Consider the following 26955-nt stretch of genomic DNA (forward strand, 5'->3'; position numbering starts at 1 on the left):
CCTAAACTGAAACCCTAGTTTCATTTCAATTTCAAGCAGCCAAGATGCAGATCTTCGTGAAAACCCTAACGGGGAAGACGATAACGTTGGAGGTCGAATCCTCCGACACAATCGACAACGTGAAGGCCAAGATCCAAGACAAAGAAGGCATCCCACCGGACCAGCAGCGGCTCATCTTCGCCGGAAAACAGCTCGAAGACGGCAGAACCCTAGCGGACTACAACATCCAGAAGGAGTCAACGCTCCATTTGGTGTTACGGCTCCGTGGTGGGGCGAAGAAGAGGAAGAAGAAGACGTACACGAAGCCGAAGAAGATCAAGCACAAGCATAAGAAGGTGAAGCTGAGTGTGTTGCAGTTTTATAAAGTGGATGATGCTGGAAAGGTGCAGAGGTTGAGGAAAGAGTGTCCGAATGCTGAGTGTGGGGCGGGGACTTTCATGGCGAATCATTTTGATAGGCATTATTGTGGTAAGTGTGGGCTTACCTATGTCTATCAGAAGGCTTGAGGTTAAGGTTTTTTTTGAGATGATTATGTTATGAATTTGGTTGAAATGTTATGGATTTTTGTAGTAATTGTCTGGAAAAGTTTGGATCTGTCTGGATATTGTTTTTGATATGGAAGTTTTTTTTTTTTTAATTTTGATTTAGTTTTTGAATAATAAATATCTGTTTTTGAATTGTTATTGAATTATGATTTAGTTTACATCTTAAATTAAGAATAATTGTGTCTGAATTATGTTTTCAGTAGAACTATCAGTATTAGATGCAGGTTTTCAGCTGATTAGGAATTGAAATTTGTTCAGTTTACTGGTCATAGTTTAGTATCTTGAATTTTGGGATCCTACTTGCTACTGTTGTTGTTTTGCAAGTTGCAAAAGGTTAATTTGTTAATGGTAGACATGCGGTTAACGCGGTAAAATATCGGATATCGGTCAAGGACCTATATTTGAAATATAGGTTATCTCGGTAAGATATCAGTGGGATATCGGTAATTTCAATATAGTGCAGAATTTATATATATAGCAATTTAACACCAATAATTCAGTGATATACCGTTTATATCGGTCAATATTGCCGATAATATCGGTACTGATATTTTACTAAGAGGCCGGTATGACCGATATAACCGACATACTGAATTGTTAGTGTTAAATTGCTATATATAAAGTTACTAATATCCCACCGCGATAACCGATATCACAAATATCGGTTCTTGACCCATATTCAATATTTAACCACATTAACTACTTAGGCGACAGCATCTGTTAGCCTTTTCTTATAAGTATTGGATTTTTTTGTTTTCATCTATTCCATACACTTTTCTTCGCCACCATGTTCTTTCTGCCATTCTTTCAAAGTTTTTTTGCACTTTGAATCCTACATTTTTGCTTTTGAAGGTGTTTTTTTCCGAGCTTACAAGAGAGAAAGCGAGAGAATTGGGTAGGTAAGTATGGCGTGGGTCTTTATTTAGTATTAGAGCAACAATGTAGGTGAAGGGCACTGCTTTTGGGAACTGAAGGAGAAAGCCTGTATAGATGATGGCTTGTTTAGACTCGTAAGCCTTATCAAGCTTGATGTTTGAGTTTGTTTAGGTTAACTTAAGTTTGTGCTTTTATATATATAGTCATTCTGCTTGGCTTTTATATGTTGTTAATGACTAAATATCGTTGACGCGCGTTTATGATATCTTGTTCGTTCTCGTGTTTCTACAAAGCAGTGATACCGCTCTCTTTTACCGTGACCCGTCTTTCATGACTGCATATGGTTTAATGGTTGAGTTTTAGTTGTACAGTTTGGTGAAAAACATACATCGACTAATGCGACTCAAAACATGAGACAACACATTAAGGCTGGGGGGTGTGGCTTCGCGCCCCCCGCCAACTCATCAAGTTTAGCGCCCTTTGGCGCCCTACACCACCCCGCCTCCATTAAAGGGGGCGCTATCCTTGGCTTCCGCCAAAGGAATAGCGGGCGCGAGAGGAAGAAATTAAGGGGCCCCACCTTCATCAGCCAATCAGATTTTTTTATTTATCTTTTTTTTAATATAGTTAAAAGGGGCTCTATAAGTGGCGTTATTCCACACCGTGTAAGTTAGCGATAAAGCCCCTACTTATGTGTCGTAATAAAGTCCCTAGGGCTTTAAACCACACCCTCTAGCCTAAACAAACATGTCACGCTTTGTTCAAGTAAAACAAAAATAGTTATACGTATTTTACAGTCAAATCATGTTATGTTATTTAATCACAGAGTTATCTTGTTTGTTTCATTAATCGTTCGATTATGCTATTATCTATTTTCTGTAACATGTTCATCAAGTAACTAGTAACTTCCAATTGTAAGATTTTCTACAATACATGGTAATCAAGTAAGGTGTATAAAAATGTGACTTGGTTAGATTACACAATATATCCGAGAGCATTCCCATTGAGTTATCTGTTTATATTTCTATATAATAATAAAATAATCTAATTAAAAATAATCTATATTTTTAGAATTTATCCCATCTTTTAAATACCTTTTACATCTCATTCTTTATCTCTAATTGCTGCTATATAGAAAATCTGAAAATACATAAGGGTAAATTACAAATCTCTGATCACGAAGATAGAAAAGCTTGTTCATAAACTTGAACATTATTTTGAGTGTGATAAATCATAAAAAAAAAAAAAAAAAAAAATTCAAATTATTTGGAAATCCTAACGAGATTGATTTAGGAATAGAACTAGCGTTTAACCCTTATGTTGCGGTTGGGGTTGTAAAACCGTGGTAAGTTTGCAAACGACGACCAAAACCAGAAAAAAATCGTAAAGATCTCATCGTCTGAATCTCCTTGTTTTTTCTCACATCATCTACCTCCATCTTTTCTCCTAATTTTAGACTATTTGTGACCTGTTGGAGCCATTAGCATCACATGCCGTCGTAAACGAAGCAATAGGGTCAGAACTTACCACATTGTCGGTACCTCGGTGTTAGCCAATCTACACCAAAACGGGACATGCATGACAGACCTGACTCGCTGGAGTTCCCTTAGATTGCTAGGCACTACTAGTAACGTCGCCACCATCATGGTCATGGTCCGCTTCGGTTTTTCAATCGAGCAAGAACTTTTTTATCTAGAAGTTGTTTTCTTAAAACTAGATTGACTAGTAAAAAAAATGGTTTAACGGGTCTTATTCGGTTTAGATAATATGAACAGAAAAAACATATTACCAAAAACACAATATAAACAAGCAGAGCACTAGTATCTCTGAATCCTTTAGATTATATGAATCAAAATCTTTAAAATACCAACAAAGTTCCAACCAAACACTGTATCACACGATGTCCTATATATATCAAATCAAATGCCTGTTTAACAAACAAACTTAATTCCATAACCTCAGAGAAGAGCAAGTCAATCATCACTTCATGCCTGAAAAAGAAAAACACAATTATAAACTTAAGAGCAAAAACATATAAACTGCGTAAACAAATAGTGTATGATTACATCAGTTTTAAGGCGACATTCGACAAAATTCCTTTTCAGATAGGTTAAAACCGATCAAACTGCTCAAACCAAAGTAAATTGGCAAGCTTAAGATTTATGCAGTTCGGTTTTGGTGGCTTACCGGTTCAACTTCCTGTTTAGAAATTAGAACCTGGCTAAGTACACAGATGGTCCCTTTGGTTTGCACTTTGTAACGCATTTAGTCCCCAACTTTTCCCAGAAGTACATGGATAGTCCCTGTAACTTGCACTTTGTAACGCATTTAGTCCCTACCTTGGATCCATTGAAACCTTTGAATTTGTTGGCTGGGGACTAAATACGTTACAAAGTGCAAACAACATGGACCAATTGTGTACTTTTGGAAAACTAGGGACCAAATAAAATTTTTTGGTAAATCACGAGGACCGTCCGTGCACTTTACTCATACAAACTAATGATTTTGATGAAAGAATACTAAAAATCGACTAAAACCGCCAAACCACCAGAACAACCATTCATCAAAACCCATCCCCGGTTGGGTTTGTCGTTTTGCGAAATTGTAGTTGGTGGTTTGACCCCAAGCTTTTGTCCGAACCAGACAAAACCAGACCGTGAAAAGAACACTCCTATTCTTGTATATATATATTTTTAAATTATATTGTTTAAGAGATAAAACATAACTCAGACCAAAGCAACATCATTTATTATTATAAAAGCCAGAATTTTTTATGGTTTTAAAAAAAGATTTTAGAAGATAATGTAACTTGCCTTGTTAGCGATGTTGTTGGAGAGCCAGTCGAGCCCCTCGTAAAGTCCTTCCCCAGAGGTGGCACAGGTGCTCTGGATGTACCTGAAAAATAGTTTTTTTTTCTTTAGTTTTCTGCAATGAAAAAATAGATCCGTATAATAAAACCAAGTACTTAAAACTGAAACGGTAATGGACAACATTTTTGACAACACGTTTTATTCACGAAAATATATAAAACAAGCTTGACAAAGACTGGCGAGCCTAAACAAGCCTATTATTCATGAAATATATAATAAAATGTTTTAACAAGATACACTAATAATTAAATAACAGATATTATTAGATATAGTTACGATAAAAATATATTAACAATTTATGTTATGTTAGATATGAACCTACTAGCAGGGTGGCACAAAATGAGTAATCAAAAACCAATGTTTTTTTGTTTATTATTTTTAGTTTGTAGATAAATAAGTAATAAATAGCAATTAGAAAACTAAAATTTAAACTGTCCATTTATAGCCAGTAGTACATGGGCAAAAAAAACTGGTTTTAGATTTGAAACCGATAAAAAAAGCAAAATCGGCGGTCTTTGGCCCAAACCGGTTTTAAACCCGGTTCATACCAGTTCGAGTTCTCATCATAAAAAACAGGTTTTAAAACCGAACCAGTTTTTTTGCCCAAAAACCCGTTCGGTTAAAAAACCTGACCGGCTAAAAAAACGACCTGTCCACCTCTAGCCAGTAGTGATGCCAAAATGGGTGGTCAGAACTGACAGTTTTATGTTCGATTTTTAAAATTTGAAGATAACTATTGTATTAAATTTAAGAGTAAATTACTTTTTGAGTCCCTGTGTTTTAGTGGTTTTAACCACTTGAGTCCAAAATCAAAAAGTTTAACGCTCTGAGTCCCTAACCATTTATTTTATAACGTTTTGAGTCCAATTTTGTTCATTTTATAACGATTTGAGTCCAAAACAATGGACTCAAAAGATTAAAATTTGAACTCAAAAGGACTCAATTGGTTAAAGAAAATGCTTATAGGGACTCAGGTCGTTAAACTTTTTGATTTTGGACTCAAGTGGTTAAAACCACTAAAACACAGGGACTCAAAAAGTAATTTACCCTAAATTTAAATAGTATCACAAAAGTAGAACTTAAATATACAAAATATTAAAAAACGATTGTGGGCACTGTAAACATTTGTTGCATACAAAATAGGCAAGTTTAAAACCACTTACCAGTGGCGCTGTCGGAGAGAGTGAAGGCCAAGCTTATCAGTGATTTCAGCAGCATTCATTGCATTAGGCAGATCTTGTTTGTTAGCAAAGACAAGAAGAACAGCATCCCTTAGCTCATCCTACAGTACACGACAAAGAATATGACATATTGACATTGACCGAAAACTAACATGCCTTACCAAATGTGTAAAGAAAACAAAAACTTAAGTAACAGACAAATTTACCTCGTTCAACATCCTGTGCAACTCATCTCTTGCCTCAACAACTCGATCCCTATCATTGCTATCAACCACAAAGATAAGACCCTGTGTGTTCTGAAAGTAGTGCCTCCATAGTGGACGGATCTACGTATCAAACTCAGTTAATTAGTTATAGTTTTAAATAATTCAAAATTATGCTTTGCCATTGAACAATTCTTCGTATTTCAAGAGCTCATACAAAAACAATTGATTGCTAGTGGCTGAATATTGTAGTCATAAGATAATTTATTTCTTGATGAAAAATCAAGAAACGTTTTTTTACCTTGTCTTGACCCCCTACATCCCACACGGTGAAGCTGATGTTTTTGTATTCGACAGTCTCCACGTTAAAACCTGTACATAAAAAACCAGAATTATTTCGTAAAAACTCGTACGAGATCTTGATATGGTGATAATTTATAGGTATCATACGAAACTATGAATCATAGGTTACTATCTGAATATAATATCTTTGTTTTTTCTTCCACTTTCTTTCCAACTAAAAGACACAAAATAAATTATTTTCCATTCTTTTGATTTCCTTTGTCTCCATCCCGTGAAAGTAAAATTTAAAGAAAATTGAAACAAATGCCTGAGGATATACACAATATAATGGATGGATGCTAAGTAGCATTAGACACATCTTTATGCATTATGTATAACCAGTTTTACCACCTGCGCATTGCAGCAGCGTCGTACGCGACGTGATAAATTATAGACTACTATCAACCCGACTCGTTTCCGAACTAAATTTACGTTGAAGCATGTAGTAATCTGAATTGATACCGATGAATGAAAATGCATTATATTTTACCCGAATTGTTTCCATACAAAATTTGTGTCGAAACGTAGACCAACTCAAAATGTACATAAAATAAACACGTGTGTTGGCGTAGTAAGCAGCGTGATATTGACTCGACTCATTCCCGAACTACATTTACGTCGAAATGTATAGTAACTCAAATTTATACCGTCGAATGAAAACGTATTATATTTGACCAGTTTCGTTTCCAAACAAAATTCATGTCAAAACATAGTCCAACTCAACACGTACATAAAAATAAAACATTATATAATTGACCCAACTCGTTTCTAGATAAAAATTACGTTCAAGCGTAGACGAACTCGAATTTATACAGACTCGTTTCCAGACAAAAAAAACTCGTTTCTAGACAAAAAAAATGAAGAAATTAGTTTTAGGGTAAACTCGAAACTTTAGAAACTTGAGAGGGTCAAAGTGACATTTACAAAGTTAAAGCGTTACTTTTGATATTTTATCAAACTTTTGAGCATAGAAATGGGTCGGTGGTAAAGTTCTCAATTAAAAATTATCTCCCTTTCTTTTCTGTTGTTTTAGTTCCTCTGAAACATCAGAAACACTGCATGAAGAGAACAATATACTGAATAGAAACTGCGTATAAGAAAGACATACCAATGGTAGGAATGGTAGTCACAATCTCCCCGAGCTTGAGCTTGTACAATATAGTTGTCTTACCAGCTGCATCGAGACCCACCATCAATATGCGCATCTCTTTCTTGGCAAAAAGCCGGCTGAAGAGTTTGGTAAATGTGAGCCCCATCCTTTTTCTGATGACGATCCCTGCATACGGTCAACTTTTAGTCAAATTTTTACAATTCAAGAATCAAGAAGTAGTAGTAGTGTCTGCAAGGGTATATAAATTATGAAACACTGTTACAAAGTTTCATATAGCACTGAAACACTGTTACTATCCAAACAAATAAAAGATCACATGCTAAAAACCTAAATCCAAACGTAAAACCGGCAAATCCTCCTTTATGCAATAAAACACAGTTGATTGAATAAAAAGGAAGTATCATTGCGGCAAACAACCAGAGAACTACATAAACACAAACAAATTTACAATCTACATAAAGTAGTAGTAATGCTTAAAAACACCCTTAAGATATAAATATAGTCTAACAATCATTAATTTCAATAATGTAAACATCTCCGATCCAAACTATTCAGATCGGATCGCGAGATCTTTAAAATAGCGACCTAACTTCAAAACATGTAAATCAGGTCCCAATAAACTGCATGAATATCACCAATTCGAAGAAAAAACAGTTGAAAACCTTATAATCTAAAGCAGAAAAGAGAATTTTATTAAACAGATTCTCAATTGCAACAAAGTAACATACAGAAACAAATTATTCAATCGATTAGCACATAAGATCATGATAATCACCTACGCTAAAACAAAAGTTGTATTGAACGTATGAAGTATAAGATACAAATAAAGTCTAACAAACATTGATTTTAATAATGCAAACAGCTCTGTTCCAAACTATTCAGATCGGATCGCGAGATCTTCAAATTAACTACCTAAATTCAAAACACGTAAATCGAGCCCTAACACTCTGAACAAATATCACTAATTCGAACAAAAAAACGCTTAAAACCTATAATCTAAAGCGTATAACAGAATCTCATCAAACATATCCTCAATTACATCAAATCAACATACAGAAACAGATTATTCAATCGATTCGCACATATAGATCCCTAACACGCTGCATTAAAATCACCAATTCGAACAAAAAAAACACTTAAAAACCTAATAATCTAAAGCAAATAACAGAATCTCATCAAACCAATCCTCAATTGCAACAAATCAATGAAACAGAAACAGATTATGTGATCTATTAGCGCATGAAACAATGATAATCAGAAATTGAATTAAACGTATACGATACAATCATACAAATGAAGTCTAACAAACATTGATTTTATTATTAATGCAAACATCTCCGATCAAACATTCAAAACTATTCAGATCGGATCGCGAGATCTTCAAACTAACGTCCTAAATTCAAAACACATAAATCGAGCCGTAAATCGAGCCCTAACACGCTGAACCAAATTCACCAAATCGAAGAAAAAAACAGTTGAAAACCTTATCAATCTAAACTAAATATGAGAATTTCATCAAACAAATGATCAATTACAACAAATCAACATGCAGAAACAGATTATTCAATCGATGAGGTCATAAAATAATGATAATCACCTGCGCTAAAACGAAAATTGAATTCTAGATTCACGCTTAAGATGTAAATGATGTCTAACAAACATGTATTCTATCAATGCAAACATCTCCGATCCAAACTATCAGATCGGATCGCGAGATCTTCAAACTAACTACCTAAATTCAAAACACGTAGATCAAACCCTAACACGCTGCACAAATATCACCAAATCGAACAAAAACACTTAAAAAAAAACTAATAATCTAAAGCATACAAAAGAATTTCATAAAAAAAAACTCTCAAATACATCAAATTAACAAACAGAAACAGATTATTCAACCGATTCGGCTGCCAGAAATCACCGATCCGAACAAAAAAAAAACCTAATAATCTAAACAGAAAACAGAATTTCATCAAACAAATGCTCAATTGTAACATATCAATAAATCAGAAACAGATTATTCGATCTATTATCACATTGAAAGATGATAATCACCTGCGGTAAAACGGAATCTGAACTGTGAATTGAACGTAAAAGGTATAAGATCTGATGATGAAGATGAACGAAAGATGAAATTTGAGATTTGAGATTTGAAATTTTACCTGAGAGAGAGAGAAGCTTGTTGGAGAGGGGGGATCGATCGATCTGAAAATGGTGGGTGTGAGAGGAGATATAGAGAGGGAGAGAGAGAGAGAGGAGGTTCGTAAAATAAGGTAGCGTGAAGCGTCAACGGAATCCTTTTGGTTAAATGACCAAACTGCCCTTTGCGTTACTCCAATGCTAATTTTCTAAAAATTTTCTAAAAATAGAATAAGAGAATCACTAAATAGTAAACTACTTTTTTGTTGGTTTTTTAACGGCAAATTTGGATCGTGTCATCAGTAAAATCATCCGATCATATCCATTTTGACTAGACATAATGCTTATACATTATGTCACACCCCGACCACGTAAAACAACAAATCGTGACGGAAACGTCGGGGAGTGTTGTAACAGAATTATTGTTTCACAACCATGGATACAAAAAGGTTTCGTTTTATTGATTCATTAAGTAATTTACATTGTCTTAACATAAAACAAACAACTTACATATCGACTATCATTGTTATTATGTCACTAAGGCCTCGTCCAGATCCTATGTGACTCATGCATCCTAGCAATCAACATTACGCAACATCACCTGAAACATATGTAAAAACAAAGTCAGCAAAGAAATGCTGGCGAGCACATAGGTTTATGAGAGTGTCGGATTCATGGCTAGTTTACATGTTGCAATACTTTATTAGACTATAAAAGTCAAAAATACAAACCTCGTTTTGAAAAGTGTATTACAACAAAATTAACCAACTCAAATCAAGTTGGTTATAATTTATAAAATCTCGTAGCCATGATTCTTAACCACAAAAACATTTGTTTTAGTAAACCAACTCGTAAAACATCTCGTAAAAACTCGTTAATAAAACTCGTACGGTTTATATCTTTTCGAAAACATCGTTATGTGACATCGTTTCCAAACCGTTTATCCAAGTGAACTAAATAATGACACAAAATGTAATATGATAAGAGCACTTATATATAAGATATACCAGCGGCGTATCTACCATGTTTTTATCATGCTACACCCGTCCCATTATCTAATCACAACCCAAAACCAATCGTTTAATCAAATCGTTTATCTCGTTTAAGTCGTTTCAAATCGCTTAACTTATCCCAAAATCGTTTAACTCGTTTTAACTGTGAAAACTACTTTTGGTCGTCTCGCTAATAACATCCAAACCTCCGTGACTCGACTATCTCGCTTCTCGCATTAACAAACCATCAAAGGGTAAGTTAACTATTATCAGATTCAGTCGTTACCCACAACCCCCACACATAACCATGGGTGCAGTCTGATAACGGGATTTGTCAGATCCTATGGTACCATAACCTAATACTGGTCGGCTTGATCAATGCTAATGAATGTCATTCGTTATGTAACTACAGCCAACAAGTTTGTTCACTTTATCAAAGTCGTTATTAATTTAATATAAATCATTATAATCGTTTTCGAAAACCATCGTTAAAACATCGAAATCATTTAACACATATGAATCACCCCAAAACAATTGAAAACAGTAAAATAAAGGAACTATGTACTCACATGAAGTGCAAAGTATCCTCAATCAAAAGAACTTCAATAAACTCAAGCAAATAAGAGAAATCAGGCAGCACCTAGTAATCGAATCACTAGTCAAATAATCGACACCTAAATCGGGATATCGGATAGAATGAGGTCTTGTAAACCAAATGAGTGTTGGAACTTATGTAATATGGTTTAACAAAGCCTACATCCTAAATCGAAACCTAACCTAAGTGCTTTCGACCCATTACGACTCATTAAGGTAGCTTACGCTACTTTAACGCGTCGTTCGCGCAGACGAGCGTTCGAGATGTCTAACTAGTCCTATGACAAGTATTATATTCCTAAACATGTTGCATAATCAATTAAGGGACAAAAGTTTATGTTACATATGCTTAAAATTCAATTGTGCATGAAAAGGGCGTTTTGGTCATTTACATAAGGCATATAAACTACCTATCATACAACTACTTAAACTAAGTAACCATAAGGTATAACCTCGGAAGGTTATTCCCTATACAACTATGGTCACTAAACATGCTTGGTCGGATCCTAATGATCGACCAAACGGGTCTAGTTCGAATGTCTAAGCGGTGGTTTAGACCGCTTGACTTACAACTTTACACAAGCACTAAACTAAAAGTGACAAGCTAAACATGTTGAAACATGTTTAACTAAGTTAGAAAACAGGTTTTGATATCAAAACAAAGTGTTTTGATACCCAAGAGTAGCTTGGTTACAAATTACGCATGAATACGCATTTTGGCCGAAACTACGACTCGCCACTACGCCTAGTCAACGTGGTAATCAGTAGGTTTAGTCACACGGGACTAAAACCATCGTGATTACGCTCACGTTACGAAGTTTAACGAACTTCGTGTTGACCATAACCTGGTCAAAGCAGAAAGTCAAACACAGTTTGACTTTCGTGCTTAAAACGCATAAAAGAACGAAAGAATGCTTACAAAGGGTCCAAGCTAGGAAGATCTTGATCCAAAACACTCAGGTATGAAGTTTTAGAACTTCAACTTAGAGTTATTCAGATCAAGGTGTGCAGAAACCAAATGAGAGCTTGGGTTTATATAGGATTCGGTAAACCATTGGGATCATTTCTCGAAGTTTGAGCTTCAATCTAGGCCTTACACTTGGGCACAAGGTTTTGCAATACATGGGGTACTCAAAACCAGTCCATAGAGTGCAAATACAATGGTTAAAAACCATCAAAACCAGTTCAAGAGACCAGATTCAATGTTTATGCAAACTGATGTGCTGGCAAGGGCTTACGAACCGTAAGCATGTCCCCATACGGTCCGTATGGGACCTGCAGGTCAGCAACTTTCAAAGTTTGGCAGTTTTAGTCCCTGAGCTTGTTTTGTCACGTTTCAGCACATCTAACACCCGTCCAGCCCATTTTCAAGCTCCACAATGATGTTAAAGCATAGGGAACATGAAATATGCTTGAAAATATCTCGGATGTCAGTTCGTTTGGTCGTCCGGTTGCGTTATTCGGCTAATTACGACGGAAGTCGTAACGAACGCAAAAACGATCCAAATTAAGCGACGAATGGAATTTTATCATGTCAATCACTAAAATAAAGTATTTTAATGATTACATAAATTTTTGGATGCCCGGATATATTCAAAACGTAAGATATGCGCGAAAATGCGAACTTATGCACTTTTTGACGCTTTTAGTCCCTATTGATCAATAAGTTTATTTTAGCATACCGAACCCTTCGAAGCCTATTTCTAAGCTATGTAAAGGATATTTAGGGTATGTTTAACTTATGATCAAGTTCCGGAATGTTCGTTACTATACAAATCGGTATAGTTTCGCAGTTTGACGCAAGTAGTCCCTACGATCGAACAAACTTGATTTCAACACACCAAACCATCCAAAACTTATTTCTAAGTTATGTGGAGGTTATTTAAGGTATGTTAAGCCTGTGTCACTATTCCGGAGTGTTTATCGCGTTAAATTGACTGCGTTTATGCACCAGTTTGCGTATAACCTTCAAGAAAGCGATTTAACGCTTGAAATCGAACTCGAATCAAATCGAAAAATCATCAAACACAAATACACACATAATAACACCAAAACACATATAATAACACCAAAGCACATTGTTTTATTGATAATTAACATTGTTTTACATTGTACATCGATTACAGAACACAGTTGTCACACACCATCACACCAATGTCCAAATAGGTAAATAGCGGAGAATCTTAATTTGTGAAACAACACGAATCTAATCGTAGTATCAGGGTCGTCTTCGAAACATAGAAAGAAAACACGTTGTGATGGTAAATTAAGAAAATACAGAATGGTTACGTCGTAACTTTAAAAATCGATATTTACGATCATGTAGAACCTTCATAACTTATCCAAATTTATTTAGAAAATACACAGAGTTGAAAAAGAAAAAAAATCATAAAAAATGAAACACACAAAACTAACTGTAGATTGAATAATATTTTAAGAAATTAACATAAATAATCATTTTTAAAGTAGATTTGATAACTATGATTCTCATTTTGATTTAACGCAATAATAAATTAAACAATTAATGTCATTTGCATTTAATGCATAGGTATCAAACATAAAGAAAAAAAATCAATTAAAGATAAGAAAAAAAATCAACTAAAAATGAAGCTATCAAGATTAGAACCCAACATCTACCTGCTAATAAAGTGACATGGGAACCACCAGACCATGCACCTCATTTTATCTTTTTCCAATTTGGTACTTATATATTATAAGTTCTACAACGTAACTTTATAAAAAAAAATTGGGCCCCCGAAGGGTTTGGGCCCTGATCCATCGCCCACCCCGCACCCCCTCCGGCCCGGCCCTGCATAGTATAAATGGGTACAGGTCAGTCTCAAGTCAAAAACCATCAACACATTTAGCTAGATGGTCATGTCTGTGTCAACTTGGTAGGTTCGCAGGCAATGGCGAAGCTTGAAAATTTCCACCGGGGGTCGGAAGTCATCGGACCTAATATTTGGGGGAATCGAAAACGTATATACCTAAAAAATTCTATACGAAACGTACATACATAACACTACTGAGCGAAAAGTTCGAGGGGTCGCCCCCCTCGCCCACCCTGCACCCCCTCCGGGCCGGCCCTGCGTAGTATAAATGGGTCCAGGTCAGTCTCAAGTCAAAACCATCAACACATTTTGCTAGATGGTCATGTCTGTGTCAACTTGGTAGGTTCGCAGGCAATGGCGAAGCTTGAAAATTTCCACCGGGGGTCAAAAAGTCACCGGACCTAATATTTGGGGGAATCGAAAACGTATATACTTAAAAAAATTCTATACGAAACGTACATACATAACACTACTGAGCGAAAATTTCGGGGTCCCCCCCCGGGCCCTTGAAAGTTGCGTCCCTGTTCGCAGGTTCAATGGCGAAGCTTGAACGAAAAATCGACGAGGACCGGACTCTTAAAATCCAAATCGGTGAGGGTCCGGCTATTAAAAATCCAATAATTTACACGACAACAATATTTTTTCCGGAAATTTTCAGTAAATTTTAATACTGTGAGCGAAAAAACAGCAGGCCCAAGGCTCCGCCAGTGCGCAGGTTGACATATCAAGTCTTTTTTTTCTTTGTTACTAGCCTTTTAAAAAGGTGTTTTTTTTTTGTAATAACTTCAGCTTTTGAGTTTTTATGTCAAAACTTAAAAGTTTAAAAAGTAAGTTGACATAGTTTAAATATAATTTCTTAAAAAATGATACATAAAAAATAATACATGAACTTACAACTATAAAGTATTAATTGGAAAAAAAACCAATATTTTTTTTCGGGTAAATAAGTCGTGTTTGTGTTAACACGTAAATATACGTATCGTGTTCGACTTCATGTATATGACACAACTTTATAGTTTCAAATCCGTGTAAAGTTAAACCTACAAAAACTACATGTTTAAAGAGTGTCAGATGCCAACAATATCAATCTTTGTACCTACTTTTTCGAAGTTTAATACAGGTTTTTTACACTATAGTAATTTCATACATCAATTATTATTCGAGTTTCAGTTGATAACGAATATATATTTTATAGAATATTAAATCATTAAAAAAACTAAAAGAGTAAACTGTCATTTTCGTCCATGTGGTTTGTCCAGTTATGCCAGTCCAGGCCAGATTTCAAAATTGTACCATTTACTTCCCTGACGTTCTTTAAATATGCCAATTTCGTCCAAAAAAAACTAAGGTTGAATCGAATAACTAGACAAACCACAGGGACGAAAATGGTAGTTAACTTATGTTTTTTTGGACGGAACTAGCATGTTTCAAGAATGTCAGGGATGAAAATGGTACAAATTTATAATTTGGTCTGAACTGACACAATTAGACAAACTACAGGGACGAAAATGACAATTAACTCGAATTAAAAACAACTATGATACCATCCGATTTAAAACAATCCGATGAACCAATACTATAGCAGGTTTTTTGATGATCTTCCGGTTTTTAAAACAGTGACAATGTCACAACCAAGATCCCTTACGATCCAAATCATCTCAAGAGTTTGCGCGAGCACAATCTTAACGGATAGTGGCAGATCCAGGGGGTCCTGGGTTTGGAAAAAAAAATGGAAGAATTTAGTGTAAACCTTATATGATTTGGAAAAAAAAAATAGTGAGAATTATTAAGAATCTAGCAAAAGAAACCCCCTGAAAAAAAAAATTCCGGAATCCGCCACTGTTAACGGATTCAAATTACTTCGAGAATACTCCGTCTACATCTACATCGGCCACAAAAAAAAAAAAAAAAAAAAACCCACAAATCTGATAAAAAAAGAAGACCAAAAATATGCACAACCAGAGTCTCTAAAGAGGATTTAAAACATAAAGATTTACAGAAGAAACATTCTGAAAGCATACAAACCATAAGAAAAAGTGATGGGAGTTTTTAATAAACAAGGAAAGATGAAAGATATCAACAACTAAAAGCAATGGCCTCCATAAGGGCTACCATGAACTGCATCTGTGTTTCCTCATTGATTCTTGAGAAAGGAGGGACATGTACAAAAAGGGATTTATGACCGTTGCGTTCGGCAAACCGGAGAGAATGATAGTATACATAGTTGCACACGAAACGCCCTGCGTCATCAGAGATCGTTGCATCACAGCCTTTGACGTTGTTTAAGTACTCCAGAATGGCATCAACAAAGCAAGCAGTCTTCAACAAGAACATATCAAGAGAGACAGATGAGTACAGAAGTTAGCATACGAAAAACAATCAGTGATTTGAGGTCTAGCATGCTCTAAAACAAACGGGTCGGGCCATAAGAAAGTACGCGGGTTGGTAATGGGTCAAAATAGGTAAGTGTTTAAAATGGACGAAAAATAGGGGTGTAAACGAGCCGAGGCGCCATAAGCTACTTGATATCGGCGCGCTAAAAGCTTGAATCGAGCCGAGCTTAAATGAACTCACGCCCGAGACACGCTTATTATACCAAACATAAACATGACCCGTTTCCTTGTAAGCTATCAATTATTTGACCAGTCGGATATAAAGCAAAAACCCAAATTAGTAATTTTTATATAGAAGGTTGAAATAGAATAGGCCTTTGGCAAAACCGGTAATAATGTAATACTAGAGGTGGCAACACAGACAAAATGGGCGGGTTAAGTGACGGGTTGCAGCTGATACGGGTTGCAAACCTTCTTTTGTCAGAAGAGGCAGTTCGTTTTTTGAACAAAGATATTTAGAAGATTGTATGCATTCTCTACATACCAAGTGACTTTCATACCGTTCAACACTTCAACCTCTTTAAACTTGTTTCCTATTCAGCTAAATATTTTTATTTGACCCGTGAGAGTTAACATAAACCATAGTTATTAAAGGCGCGAGGTGCACTCAGGACGATTTGTTGGGCCCGGGGCTTTATTTGCGCCTAGGCACGCCTAGGCGCTCGTTTTAATAACTATGACATGAACTAACCTGAAGCATAGTTATTAAAGGCGTGAGGCGCACTCAGGGCGATTTGTTGGGCCCGGGGCTTTATTTGCGCCTGGGCGCTTGCTTTAATAACTATGACATAAACCCAAATAGACTAATTTAAAAGTAAACGAGTCGAAATTTCCACCTCTAATACTACCAAATTACACTCACATTTTGTACTGTAAAATCCTTCCTCTTAACCCATAATAATTACAAAATTTTCTACATTAAGATATCCATTAAAAATTGCAATGTTTCTTTTCCACGAAACATTATACATTCAATTAGATCAAGGAAAAACAAAAATACGATGATTGTGTTTAACAATATTGTTTTGTAATCATATTCAACACACTAATGATCTAAAGGGTGAATTTCAAGGATTGTCCTTTATCTTTATACTCCTTTTCAGGCGCTGTCCTTTATGTTCAAAATTGACGAGTTTTGTCTTTTATGTTTTCATATCATACACGTTTTGTCCTTTAGGCCTAACCCAGTTAGTTTTTTCAGTTTGGTCATGTGCTTTGCACATGAGGGCATTTATGTCAATTCAAAGGTAAGTTCAACGGCAGATTTACAGCTCAAAGCTTCTGCAACCTTTGAATTGACAAAAATGCCCTCATGTGCAAAGCACATGACCAAATTTAATTGAAAAAACTAACTGGGTTAGGCCTAAAGGACAAAACGTGTATGATATGAAAAGATAAAGGACAAAACTCGTCAATTTTGAACATAAAGGACAACGCCTGAAAATGGGTATAAAGATAAAGGACAATCCTTGAAATTCACTCTGATCTAAGAAAGGCTTTTTTTCAATATAGGTAAAAAAAGTTCTTGTGGTTCAACCCAACCTGTTTCAATACAAACCCATTTTAACCCGTCACCCGACCTGTTCGCCCCACCCATCTTGCTATCTCAAGATAAAGTACACGTATGGTCCCTGTGGTTGACCAAAACTTTGGATTTAATCCCTACCTTTTCAAAAGTACATGGATGGTCCCTGTGGTTTGCACTTTGTAACACATTTAGTCCCCAGCTAACAAATCTAAAGGTTTCAGCAGGTCCAAGTTAGGGACTACATGTGTTACAAAGTGCAAACTGCAAGGACCATCCATGTACTTTTGGCAGAAGTTGGGGGACTAAATGCGTTACAAAGTGCAAAGCGCAGGGAGCATCCGTGTACTTTTAGAAAGCTAGGGACCAAATCCAAACTTTTGGCAAACCACATGGACCATCCGTGTACTTTATTATCCTTCAAGAACACTAAGTAAATAATATTAATGTTTACGCATTCCTTAGTAAATAGAACTTTAATCAACCACTTATAACAACTTGTTTCACCAAATAAAATTTGTTTATTCAGTGAAACAAAATGCTATACCTGATTTTATCATGACATTTAAAAGTAAAAGAGTAAAGTGTCATTTTGGTCCCTGAGGTTTGGTCACTTTCGCCATTTTAGTCCAAAACTCAAACCTTTTGCATCTGGGTCCCTGTGGTTTCAGTTTTATTGTCATTTTGGTCCAAAAATGAAATCAGGTCATATCTGTCTTATAAAATCCTGTAATTGTCATTTTTCTCAGGGGCAAATCAGGTCATATTTGTCTTATAAAATATGGTATTTATTTATAAAAAAGAAATGATCATTTTGCCCCTGCGAAAAAGGACAAAATAGCAGGATTTTATAAGACAAATATGACCTGAGTTCATTTTTGGACCAAAATGGCAACAAAACTGAAACCACAGGACCCAAATGCAAAAAGTTTGAGTTTTGGACTAAAGTGGCAAAAGTGACCAAACCACAGGGACCAAAATGGCAGTTTACTCAAAGTAAAATATATAAAAGTTTATACTATTAGGAGGCTATATATGAGATTAATCCTATTTACTTCACAAAGCAATTATGTATGGGACATATCTAAGCTACGCATTATATTAGAAACAGAGCAATAGCTACCTCTCTTATTCGTGTTATTTCTCCATCCTCCGGGACAATTGGCAGCCTCTGGTAAACGAATGATTATAAGCATAAAAAATAATCAAATTTTAATATTAAGTGAGATTCAATGATAAAGACGGAGAACCTTTGGTTGCCAACCAAGCTCATCTGGACAAGAGAAAGTGGCTTCATTTACTGCTTGTTTCTCGATGGCAATTTTTGATGCCCCGCCATTTAATCCCATATGAAGCTGGAAAATATAATTATGTAAAGCAATCAAAAGACATGTAACAAATCAAAAGAAAAAAAGCGCCCCTTTAAAAATGATTTGAAGTTGAAAACTTATTGCACAAATAATCAGTGACGGAGCTTGAACGAAAAATCAGTGGGGACCGGACACATAAAAATCCAATATTTTACACTACACAAAATAAAATTGGAAATTTTCGGTAAAAATAGCACTACGAGCGAAAAATTAGCAGGGGCCGGGGCACCCCCAGGCCACCGTTAAGCTGCGCAGAGCCGGCCCTGAAGGAGGGCGGGGAGGACAACCGAACAGGGCCCGTGATTTCGTAGGGCACGTAATTTTAAAAAAAAAATCCGATATTATATATGTAAAAAAAATTTAATAGGGTATAACCAAAAAAATATTAACATAGGCCCACTTAAAAAAAATCATATTGTTTAAACTATTTAGCCCATTAGGTTAATGAGCCCAATACCCAAATATTTTCTAAAAACTAATAAAAAAAGAACTTTGGGCGGCCCTGAGGGCACGTTTTTTCGAGCTCGAACAGGGTACATGAATTCTCCCTGAAGCTGCGCCCCTGCAAATAATTTCAAAACTCATAGAACAGTTACTGTGTTCTTGAAGTTGATATAAATTTAGATACACCAAAATGTAAGAACATATTTTTTCCCGTTATATATAATATGTTACGTATCTTATTTATTTTAGTTTTATTATTATTGTTAAGTCAAGGGATTAGGATGTTATTTTGGTTTAGTTTGGGGGTGTCTTATGTAAGTTTCTTATCTATTTATTTGGATGTTACGTATGGAATGGAATCAAGCATAATTTGAGTCAAATATCTCTCTATCTCTTAGTTTTCTTTCTTCCCAAGGTTTTAACCCTATCATAATATGCATTAAACTTTTTACCCTTGTAGGCAACCTTTTATAGCAGGTACAATGGTGTGACGTGGCGCCTCTTTTTTATGACGTGGTGGTGTGCCATGTCGCGGTTTTACGTGCTATAAAAGGTTACATGCATACGCCGGTAAGAAACTGAAAGTGAATTATATGGGGATAAAACATTTTTCTTGCATACAATGAGAAAAAAATGTACATGTAAATTTCGTTTTAGTGTAATAAATTATAAACTACGAGTGCAGCCATGTGTGAAAGTGCAAAGAAGTAAAAAATTTAGTCAACCTGTTAACACGCTCAGCCCAAGAGAAAACCGCACACTCCCATTGCTCAAAAGAAGAATACGGTTTAAGTTGACTTCATATATCAAAACCAACTAATTTTCGTATTCAAATCATAAGCCGATTTGAATGTAATAAGTAAGTTTGACTTTGCAAAGAGTCAACTGACAATCCACAAAAAGACACCACCTTGACTTGCAAAGTCAAACTTGTTACATTCAAATAGATTTCTTTGAAAAATCACTCCACACATTCTGTAGCAGGACATATTGAGAACCACAAAAAAGAGTTAAATGCCATTTTAGTCCCTGTGGTTTGGGCCATTTTGCCAGTTTAGTCCAAAGGTTTCATTTTTAACCTGTGGGTCCAAAAAGGTTTCACAGTTGCCATTTTAGTCCACTGGGTTAACTTCATCCGTTTTTTCTGTTAACGAGAAGGCCAACTTGGTCATTTTGTATGTAATTTTGTTAACTAAAAGGGCAATTCAGCCATATAAAATGACCGAATTGGCCTTCTCGTTAACAGAAAAAACGGATGAAGTTAACCCAGTGGACTAAAATGGCAACTGCGAAACCTTTTTGGACCCACAGGTTAAAAATGAAACCTTTGGACTAAACTGGCAAAATGACACAAACCACAGGGACTAAAATGGCATTTAACTACACAAAAAATGAACAAAAGAACACATCTAGGCCCAATGAAGGGCCAAGATTGAATATATTCAAATGCGAATAAAACGTTATGGTTCACATATGAATAAATACATGTGACGTGCGTCGTTATTCACAGATGTGTTGTTTTGTACTCAAGTTTTTGCCGCTTTCAGGTGAATTTTCTACTTCTGTAGCAATCAAAACATTCCAATGAAAATTAATCATACAAAAACGTCATAATGATTCCAACGTCATAATGATTCAAACGTCATAGAGATTCAAACGTCATAATAATTCAAACGTCATCGTGAATCAAACGTCATCATTAAAAAACGCACGGGCGTTAATTTTCCATAAGGATATTGAAATTAATAGCAAACTCACCCACACAACTTCCTTGGAACCGGAGTTGTTCTCACTAGAAACACTCGATTCTAGAAGCTTCTGAAGCGCAGGCAAAGCACCGTCTCCAGCCGTCTCAAGAATTGTACAGCTACCTATAGAGACACCAGGGGGCAAACCTGTCTTTTCAACATATTTTCTTAAATTAGAAACTACTGTTTCAGTTGGGTTGGTAGCAAACACGTTGAACTTCTTGAAGCCAGTGACGTGAATAACTACACTCTTTGGCCCTTCCGATCCCATTTCCGCCTTAATATTACAACTTCAACTAAATCCTGACCAATCAACACATAAATACACGTTTAGCCACAAGCCCTTTGCGTCCAAACGCAACAATTTTCCATCAAACACAATTCAAAACAACATACTTTCTTTCTTCTTTTGCAAACACTCAAATCAACCAAATCTCGACATATTATAATCCAACTTGTTAAATCCATACAAATCAGCACACACACACCTTACCGCCAATTACGCATTTTTATTAACTTGATGCTACATATACTCTTTACTCTACCCTAAAAAAAGCTAACATTCTCGAAATCCAGTCATCCAACGTATCATCCGCGAACCAACAAAGAGTGTATGCAGCTTCTACTACGCGCTAACTATATCTATATTCATATAAAGTTAAGAGTAAACTGCCATTTTGGTCCCTGAGGTTTGGTCACTTTTGCCACTTTAGTCCAAAACTCAAACTTTTTAAATCTGGGTCCATGTGGTTTCACTTTTATTGCCATTTTGGTCAAAAAATGAAATCAACTGATATTTGGCTAATAAACTCCTGTTATTTTGTCCTTTTTCTCAGGGGCAAAATGGTCAATATAATTTTATTATAACACATTATTAATTAAATTAATGAAATTAGCTGATATTTGGCCATTTTGCCCCTGAGGAAAAGGACAAAATAACAGGAATTTATTAGTCAAATATCAGTTGATTTTATTTTTGGACCAAAATGGCAATAAAAGTGAAACCACTGGACCTAGATTTAAAAGGTTTGAGTTTTGGACTAAAGTGGCAAAAGTGGCCAAACCTCCGCGATCAAAATGGCAGTTTACTCAAGCTATAAACATCAAAGTTAGGTTAAAAAACTTTTCCGGAAGAGTAAACTTTCGTTTTGCTCCATGTGGTTTGGTCACTTTAACGGTTTTGCCCCAAACCTTTAAAAATAGCCATTTTACTCCCTGATGTTTTGGTTTTGTTGCCAGTTTGCTCCCTGCAGGGAGCAAAATGGAAAAACAAACAATTTGGATGGAGTTAGAGGCGGGGAGCAAACTGGCAAAAAAACCGAAACATCAGGGAGTAAAATGGCTGTTTTTAAAGGTTTGGAGCAAAACCGTTAAAGTGACCAAACCACAGGGAGCAAAACGGAAGTTTACTCTTTCCGGAATATGCGAAAGTAATCCGATTCATCATAATATCAACCTTTAAACACACTAGCCCTAAAAAGGATAAAGAAAAAAGGCAATTTCAACAAGCCTTATTAAAATCATCCAAAAAACAATCATAAAGTTAATTAACTTCATAACAAAAAGCAACATGATCATCTATTAATCTCATCTCATCTTATCTTATCATCTACCAACCACATGATCAACAAAATTTCAACGAATTAATCCATAGAAACACAGATTCAACCGATGAAGATGAACTCATACGGTTCAAAAATTCATAATTCAACAAAAACACTCGAAATTGTAGCGAAAATTATAACAAATTCGATCAAATTTCGATGATTACGTCACATCAGTCACTCTTTCAGTACCGATCGTATACCAGATCAATTCATCGTGCATATCGAATGAAATTGAAACGAAATTATTCATGAATTACACACGATTATGAAAAAATTTACCTCAATTTTACTGATAATTCACAAAAACCTCTCTCCGTTGGCACCGAGAGAGACTCCGATTTAGAGAGAGAGATAGAGAGAGAGAGAGAGTTTTTTAGAGAGAGGAAGATTTGGTGGACTTTGGAGTCTTTTTATAGCTAAAATTTGTAAAAGAGTTCAACAAGCTTTTATTAGTAGTGATGATCCATTATTGTTGTGATTAGTCTTTACTCTTTGGTCCCTCAATTATATCTAACAAACAAATTACACCCTTGCTTTTTTATGGTAAGTTTGGATCACTGACGGTCCACTGGTGTATTATCGTGCCACCAGTGAAACCATCTGATCATATCCATCTCAGCTAGACTATAATGTCTATACATCAATTCAGGATGAAACCCAATAAATCTGGGAAAAACCCCTTGTGGGAATCGAACACAGGATCTCATGGTCTCTAAGCCTTATCCTACCTCCTAGATGACACTAGGCTATAATGTCATAGGCATTACACTGTTGTTGTTTTTTTTTTTGTTTTGATAGTTGATATCTTTTAACTTTTTTATCTTATGGTATGTTGTGGTTTGAGTTAGTGAAGTGAAGTAACCCTAGATATAGTCGAAAACATGACTAAGGTATGACACGAACGAGTTTCGAGTATTTGGGTTGTGTTTAAGTAGGGGGGACCGGTTGAACTGGAATTCAAAATATAGGACCACGTGTTGGTTTTTGTGATTGACGGGATGATATTATCATTTTACAAATTGTGTTTTAACATGTGTTATATTTCTAACGTTTCGGCTGAATAATGGTATGTTAGTCGGTGGTTATAATCTGCATCATTTGATCTTGACTAAAATAGTTCCAACTTATGAATATTGGGTGATCCACAACTCTTAATCACGTAGACGTTATAAGGGTACATGAAAGAGAGACGAGGAGACTTTGCAAGTTTAGATGGGAGAGAGAGTAGAGCATATCTGCGGGAAGAGGAAAGGCGTTATGTGAGAGGGAGAGGACATCAAAAGGGGGCATTTGTAGGGAGGATGATCACGTGTGGAAGAAGATGATCGACCAAATAGACAGTGCCGAGGTAAAGACACCCATCTCCCCGTGGACAGTCTTAACATTATTTCGTGATGGTATCATGTTCAAATATTACAGTTATCAATGACATACTCGTGTATCTTCAAGGCTCCAACATGAAAACATCAACATGAGTTTAAAAAGACATATATATAATAACAGGGAAATATCCATTAGTTTAGTTAATCTTAGTCCTTGATTACATGAAACAAACAAGTTACCCCTTGTTTTTGTTTTGGTACTTAATATCTTAACTTTTTACGATATAGGTAAATTTACTGAAGTGACATCAAATAATGCCCAAAACATGACTAAGACGTGACCCGAACGAGTTCCAAGTATTCAGCTTATGTTTAACTATGGGACCGGTTGAATTGGAATCCAAAATATAGTACAAGTCGGACCACGTGTCAACTTTCGCATTTGACAAGATAATATTATTATTTTACATATTGTGTTTTTACGTGTTAAATTTCTAATATTTTAGTTGAAAATAGTATGTTAGTCGGTAGTTATAATATGCATCATCCGCTCTTGATTAAAGTAGTCCTAACTTATGACTATTAGACTGTCCACAACTCCTAAGCCCGTAGACGCCATAAAGGTATGTGGAATGTCACACCTCGATTTTCGGTGGGCCCGGAAGGGTAGGGTTTAAGCGTGACGATTAGATAACAGTATCACAACTTATAATGCAGCGGAAGTATTGAGTAAAAATATTTAATTCAATAAAAGCTTGAATATATATATATATATATATATATATATATATATATATATATATATATATATATATATATATATATATATATATTAAAGTTGTACAAGTATTGGAGTACAAGCCCATAGGCGAGATCTAATAAAAAGAGCTTTAGACATCATAGGCCTTAAGCTAGGAGTTGCAAATTCCATAGCCTTTATCATAACCAACCCGGATTCCCAGCCTAATATCAAGGTTCAGTACCTGCAGTTCAATCTTTTGGAAATACGTCAGCTTTCGTTGGTAAATACAATTAACTACATTTCAAAAATAGTTTTTCAATAAAGATTTTTATACATAGAGAAAATCCGTAGCCCGTACGTAATCATTTATATTTCTTGGGATTTTATCTTGTCACCAGTTTTACATACTTGTCATACAATGGGAACCAGAGATCAGAGTCGGCCATTTTCAGTGCTATAATGATTAAGGTACACACCAAAGTTGAATAACGCGTCTTACAGTCGGTATGCCTACCCTGGCACGTTATTCCGTATGGCCATAATAGTTCATGAGTCGGGACGTCCGAACACGGTACCAATAACCTCCAATTGTTTCAGTTATAAAGTAATACGGATTAATTTGAGTTCTTATATTTATAAGCAAATCACAGGGCTCATTTATATAATACCCGCTCCAAGTGGCGTATTCGTCAAACCCTAAGTTTTAAAACAAAAATAAGTTAAGAGTATTTACCTTTTTGCTAGCTTCCAACCGATAACGGTCTTAATATAGCAAAAGCCGTAAGTCAACATTTGACTTTAAACTTAAAATAAATAGAATAAACATAAAAGAGACAGTAGCAACACTTACTTGGAAGTGTTAGAGTAGAAAAAAACTAAGAATGGGAGTCCTTTTGTCCAGAGGAGAGCTTTAAGAGTGTTTTAGAGTAAGATTGAAGGTGTGAGCTTTGAACATGGAAGAAGGTTGCTATTTATAGCCAAGGGAGGTGAATGTGAGTGTGCCAAGTGTTTCCAGAGATCCCTAGCAGGTGCCAAGTGTTTTGGGACGTGGAAGGAAGGCAGGAGAGGTGGCAAGAGAGGCCACATGGTGGCAGAACAGCAGCAACACAACCAGCTATTTTCTGCTGTCTACAGGTCCCTTACGGACCATAAGCCTCAAGCCTTACGGTCCGTAAGGACCTAAGGCGGTGTAATTTCTTGTTCAGCACACACCCTTACGGACCGTAAGCCAAGGTGCCTTGCAGTCCATAAGACCTCCTGGCGCGCAACATTTTGAACACCTTACGGACCGTAAGTCAATATACTTTGCGGTCCGTAAGGACTTCCAGAATGCAAATTTTGCACATTTGATCCATTGGGTCATCCAGTTATCTGTGTATGCAATATTAGTCCATATCATTCCTCACAGTGGGAATTAGTTGGATATTCGGGACGCGTTTTAGCAAATAATAGTCTCTCTCCTTCCCAGAGTCGGTATCAGTCGGAGTTACGGGATACATTTTAGTGAACGTACAACGTGGGTAATTCCTTCTTCCGCATAGTCGGGATTAGTTGGAGGTTCCTCCCTCCACATGGCTGGGATTAATTGGAGAATTGGACACGTGTCGTCATGTAATTGGACGAAAATTTCCAGGGTATTACATGGAATAGAGATGAGAAGATTGTGCATATTTAGCGCGCGCGCGCGCGCGAGAGAGAGAGAGAGAGAGAGAGAGAGAGAGAGAGAGAGAGAGAGAGAGAGAGAGAGAGACGAAGAGGGAGAGAAAGCATGGAAAATTTGTGGAAAGGGAATGGGGTTACGCGAAAGGGGGAGGATCGAGAATAGGGTATTTTTAGGGAGGAGGATCACATATGGATGAAGATGATCGGTCAAATAAGCAGTGATAACCCCATGATTAACTTTTTATTTCATGATAATATCATGTTCAAATATTAGAGTAGTTAACTGCCTACTCAAGTATCTCTAAGACTTCGACATGAAAATGTCAATGTCTGAATTTCAAAACAAATTTATATAATAAGAGTATATAGTATGAAATATGAAAGTGTTGGTATTAGTAGATAACATTTTCACGTCAACTTGCAAAAGAAACAATAATTATGATGCTTAAAGAGCATTTTAG

At 35.9% G+C, this 26955-nt stretch overlaps 3 protein-coding genes across 4 annotated transcripts; 1 reads left to right on the plus strand and 2 right to left on the minus strand.

The window, feature by feature from the left end:
- Window positions 1-640, plus strand: LOC110921055 (ubiquitin-40S ribosomal protein S27a). The gene has a single exon (XM_022165320.2). The coding sequence runs from the start codon at window positions 45-47 to the stop codon at window positions 504-506; it is 462 nt and encodes a 153-aa protein (XP_022021012.1). The 5' UTR covers window positions 1-44; the 3' UTR covers window positions 507-640.
- A 2583-nt stretch (window positions 641-3223) lies between these two features.
- Window positions 3224-9445, minus strand: LOC110926001 (ADP-ribosylation factor 2). Of its 2 annotated transcripts, XM_035986453.1 has the most exons (8): window positions 9288-9399; window positions 9181-9202; window positions 7126-7293; window positions 5977-6047; window positions 5679-5798; window positions 5455-5573; window positions 4235-4316; window positions 3224-3412 (listed from the first exon to the last, which is right to left on the minus strand). In XM_035986453.1, exons 3-8 carry the CDS (start codon window positions 7271-7273, stop codon window positions 3407-3409), a joined length of 546 nt encoding a protein of 181 aa, XP_035842346.1. In that variant the 5' UTR covers window positions 7274-7293; window positions 9181-9202; window positions 9288-9399; the 3' UTR covers window positions 3224-3406. The 2 variants fall into 2 exon arrangements, with proteins under 2 accessions (XP_035842346.1, XP_035842345.1); XM_035986452.1 differs by lacking the exon at window positions 9181-9202 and having other exon boundaries at window positions 9288-9445.
- Window positions 9446-15610: 6165 nt separating this feature from the next.
- LOC110926431 (pyrrolidone-carboxylate peptidase 1) lies at window positions 15611-23186 on the minus strand. Its single transcript, XM_022170197.2, has 5 exons — window positions 23048-23186; window positions 21172-21464; window positions 18850-18954; window positions 18723-18770; window positions 15611-16000 (listed from the first exon to the last, which is right to left on the minus strand). Exons 2-5 carry the CDS (start codon window positions 21430-21432, stop codon window positions 15758-15760), a joined length of 657 nt encoding a protein of 218 aa, XP_022025889.1. The 5' UTR covers window positions 21433-21464; window positions 23048-23186; the 3' UTR covers window positions 15611-15757.
- Between the last annotated feature and the right edge of the window lie 3769 nt (window positions 23187-26955).

Source organism: Helianthus annuus, chromosome 17, assembly GCF_002127325.2.
Source record: "Helianthus annuus cultivar XRQ/B chromosome 17, HanXRQr2.0-SUNRISE, whole genome shotgun sequence".
NCBI classification, from domain to species: Eukaryota; Viridiplantae; Streptophyta; class Magnoliopsida; order Asterales; family Asteraceae; genus Helianthus; species Helianthus annuus.